At 40.6% G+C, this 2,184-nt stretch overlaps 1 protein-coding gene across 1 annotated transcript; it reads left to right on the top strand.

Annotated features, from left to right (window-relative positions):
- Positions 1-346: 346 nt before the first annotated feature.
- LOC110711914 lies at positions 347-703 on the top strand. Its single transcript, XM_021890350.1, has one exon. It carries the CDS (start codon positions 347-349, stop codon positions 701-703), a length of 357 nt encoding a protein of 118 aa, XP_021746042.1.
- Positions 704-2,184: the final 1,481 nt, after the last annotated feature.

Below are 2,184 nucleotides of genomic sequence, written 5' to 3'. Positions count from 1 at the left end.
TGAATGGTTATTCATTGCAATTCTTTTCATTTGTAGTACAATGTCTGCAACTAACACCAACAACAACCAGTTTTCTCTCTGCTCAATTCTCGACAAAAATGGACCCAACTTCCTTGATTGGCAAAGGAATTTGAGGATTGTTCTTATGCAAGAACAAAAGGAGTATGTCCTTGATGAGTAAATTCCTAAAACTCCAAATGAGGAGGTCACACAAGTTGCCCTAAACCAGTGGATTGTTGCCAACCGTGATGTCAAATGCATCATGCTAGCCACAATGTCTCCGGATCTTCAAAAGAAATTTTTTTAGAAGGAGACAACTTTTGAGATCATATTTAAACTTCAGAATATGTTTCAAGAGCAGGTTAGGACTGAAAGGTTCGAGACCCATCGGCAAATCCTTGAGAGCAAGCTCAAGAAAGGAGAGCCCGTCAGCCCTCATGTGCTCAAAATGATTGGATTATTCGAGAACATGGAGAGGCTTGATACGGGATACTCGAATGAGATGGAAATTGGCATTATTCTCCACTCGCTACATAAAGATTATGATCAGTTCAAGATGACCTATAACATGCGCAGCATGGAGAAAACCCTCACGAAGCTTCACAACATGTTGAAGCAGGCAGAGAAAACGCTCAAAGATGAGGGGAAGCATGACATGCTTATGGCCAAGAAGGGCAAGCCCGGGCAAGAAGAAGGGCTATAAGGGGTACGGTAAGAAGACCTTACCGCTTAAGCCAAAGGCTACCAAAGGCGACACGCAAAGGAAGGTAGCCTCTTCTCCGTCCGACTCCTAATGCTTCTACTGCAAGAAGAAGGGGCATTGGAAACAGGACTGCCTCAAGCTCAAGGAGGATAAAAAGAACGACACCGTTGCTTCTAGATCAGGTATATACGTTATAGACCTTAACTTTGCTAGAAATGCTTCAAAGGTATTAGATACCGGATGTGGCTCACACCTTTGTTCCAATTCTCAGGGACTAAGGAAAAGTAGAAAGCTAGCGAAGGGAGAAGTGGAACTTTAGGTAGGCAATGGAGCAAGGATTGCAGCCGTATCCGTAGGAACACCTAGTTTGTCTTTGTCCTCGAGGCTTGTTTTAGAACTATATGAATGATATCATGTTCCAAACATTACCAGAAACATTATTTCAATTCGGCATTGGACGCCAAGGATTTGAATTTCAGATAAGGGACAATAGTTGTTCGTTTTATCTTGATAATGTTTTATATGGTACAACATATTCAGAAAAATGGTCTTTATGCGCTTTCATTAGACAAACAAGTTTACAATGTTAACAATATCGCCAAAAGGGTTAAGACCAATGAGTCAAATTCAACCTACTTGTGGCATTGTCTTTTAGGCCATATAAACATCAAACGCATGAAGAAACTTCTTGATAAAGGCATTCTTGATTCATTTGACTTAAAGTTATTTGAAAACTGCGAAAGATATTTACTTGGTAAAATGATAAAGCAACCCTTCTCCAAGTTGGGAGAAAGGGCAAGTGACTTATTGGGTCTCATACACACGGATGTATGTGGACCAAAGGGCACAAATGTAAGGAATGGTTATCGTTATTTGATCATATTCATGGACGACTATAGTAGATATGGCTATGTCTACCTAATGTCGCACAAATCTGAATCCTTTGAAAAATTCAAATAATTTCAAAGTGAAGTAGAAAATCAGCAAGGAAAGAAAATCAAAGCCTTTCGATCGGATCGAGGAGGCGAGTATTTGAGCTATGAATTCGACGATCATCTGAAAGAACATGGTATTCTCTCAGAATTTTCACCTCCCGGAACTCCACGATGGAACGGAGTATCCGAGAGGAGGAACCAAACTCTGTTAGACATGGTTTGATCCATGATGGGTCTTACCGATCTTCCTATTACCTTTTGGGGACATGCACTTCAAACTGCGGCACTAACACTGAACCGCGCTCCGTCAAAAGCTGTCGAAAAGACTTCATATGAATTATGGACGAAGAAACCTCCGCGATTGTCTTTTCTTAAGATTTAGGGTTGCGAAGCATATGTCAAGAGACTTATGTCTGACAAGCTTGCACCAAAATTTGACAAATGTTTCTTTGTGGGGTATCCAAAAGAAACAAAGGGGTATAACTTCTACAACTAATCTAAGAACAAAGTATTTGTTGCTCGAGATGGTGTCTTTTTGGAAAAGGA

The sequence above is a fragment of the Chenopodium quinoa genome, unplaced genomic scaffold (genome assembly GCF_001683475.1).
Source record: "Chenopodium quinoa cultivar QQ74 unplaced genomic scaffold, ASM168347v1, whole genome shotgun sequence".
NCBI classification, from domain to species: domain Eukaryota; kingdom Viridiplantae; phylum Streptophyta; class Magnoliopsida; order Caryophyllales; family Amaranthaceae; genus Chenopodium; species Chenopodium quinoa.
Note: the sequence above shows the minus strand (reverse complement) of the source record. Positions and strands in the feature narration are given on the sequence as shown.

Excerpts from the sequence above, each read along its gene's own strand:
- LOC110711914 (XM_021890350.1), top strand. The coding sequence starts at position 347 with ATGTTTCAAGAGCAGGTTAGGACTGAAAGGTTCGAGACCCATCGGCAA.